We start from the raw sequence: 1,479 nt of genomic DNA on the forward strand, positions 1-1,479 counted from the left end.
TTTGCTACACCTCCCGCAGCGAGGGAAGTAATTTGATTTTGCGGGTATCATATAATTTTTAGCCGTTAGATAGCTTTTGCCTATTTTATTGGTTTTGACGAATGGTAGGAGTCCCTGTTTTTGACATATGGGTAATTGTTGCCGATGGGATGGGTCTCGAAACAGCAGAGACGCATAATTGTCTTAAGTTTTTTTGCGGGCACTAGCACTTATAGAGGTTTGCGGGTCATGGAGCCATCAAAGAATTCAAACAGTGCAGGACGGCATGACGCAGCACATGCGAGCATGGTGCAAATTGCGCTTTGTTTTTAAGGTTTTAAACTTGTTTAATAAAATAACAAGAGGCGATGGATTATGCAAATTGGCAGCACATTGTACATGTGACTGGTTATCGCTGGGGGAGGGAAAAAAAAAAAAAAAATTCTTTTTCCTCCCCCCCCCACAATCCTCGCAAAACACTCATATCAAAATAGTCAGGGTCGTTTTCCGCTTGAAAAGGAATCATCATCATGCGGAAAACAAATGAAATCGTACTACTGTTTACGTTAATGATTGCAGTTTGTTCACCGGAATGTATTCTTGTTGAAATTTGAAGCTCCCAAGTGCGTCTTGAACATCAACAGATGAGGGTATCTGAAATATCCAAAGGTTATAAATATCACCGATTAGAAAACAGTCATAATATATATTTACTTCTTCAGTCAATGTTAGCATATTGGTCAAGAAATGTGTCTGTTGCAATTCATCATCTGCATTTTCTTGTGTACCATTGAACGTCGTTATAAGACCGTGCTGTTGGTCAAAAGAAGGGTCAACTAATAATTTATCTTTCGCATAAGATTGCAAATTGTCTGTGACGTTTGAAATTTCCACATTTACATTTCCAATACATGGAGGGGCCTTCTTAAATAGGAAAAAATGAAATCAAATGCAACTTTCAGTTTTTTCTAGCTTACTAAAATCATCCCAAAAAGGACATGGTTGAAACCCCCCCCTTCGGTAGGTTTTTCCCATATTTCCCAAATCAACCTTAATTTCCCAATCCATAAAAATAAAACTCAACTTTAAAATAAAACCCGAATTTTTTAAAATGGCAAAATAAAAAACGGCCCAACCGTTTTTTTACTTCGTTTTAAAAACTTTTCCTTTAAATTTCATTTAAAAAAAAAATAATATCTGGTTTAAAAAAGAGGGGTCCCTTCCCCCCCTTAAAAAAGCAAAAAAGTTTATATTTAAAATTTTGGAAAATTTTTCATGGCACATTTTTAACCCTTTTTTCTTTGAAAAAAAAAAAACCCTGGGTAATAAAAATTCCCAATTACCACCTAAACCCTGAGAGGGGATTATTCCCCCGGGTGGAAAAAAAAGGTATTTACCTTGTGGTGCCGAGGGAAATGGGAACCGGTTGGAAAACTCGGGTGGGGGTCCCATAAATTTTTTCCCCCCCGATTGGGAACCCGGGCCCCCCAAAACCAAGGG

At 37.7% G+C, this 1,479-nt stretch overlaps 1 protein-coding gene across 1 annotated transcript; it reads right to left on the bottom strand.

The window, feature by feature from the left end:
* Positions 1-540: 540 nt before the first annotated feature.
* On the bottom strand, positions 541-903 carry Tsp_16038 (rhodanese-related sulfurtransferase; the record flags this gene model as incomplete). The annotated part of the gene is made up of 2 exons (XM_003366475.1): positions 541-633; positions 694-903. Coding segments are annotated over 2 exons (303 nt in total), but the record flags the coding sequence as incomplete, so codon positions are not given.
* Between the last annotated feature and the right edge of the window lie 576 nt (positions 904-1,479).

The sequence above is a fragment of the Trichinella spiralis genome (genome assembly GCF_000181795.1).
Source record: "Trichinella spiralis strain ISS 195 chromosome Unknown Scfld5952, whole genome shotgun sequence".
Taxonomy (NCBI): Eukaryota; Metazoa; Nematoda; class Enoplea; order Trichinellida; family Trichinellidae; genus Trichinella; species Trichinella spiralis.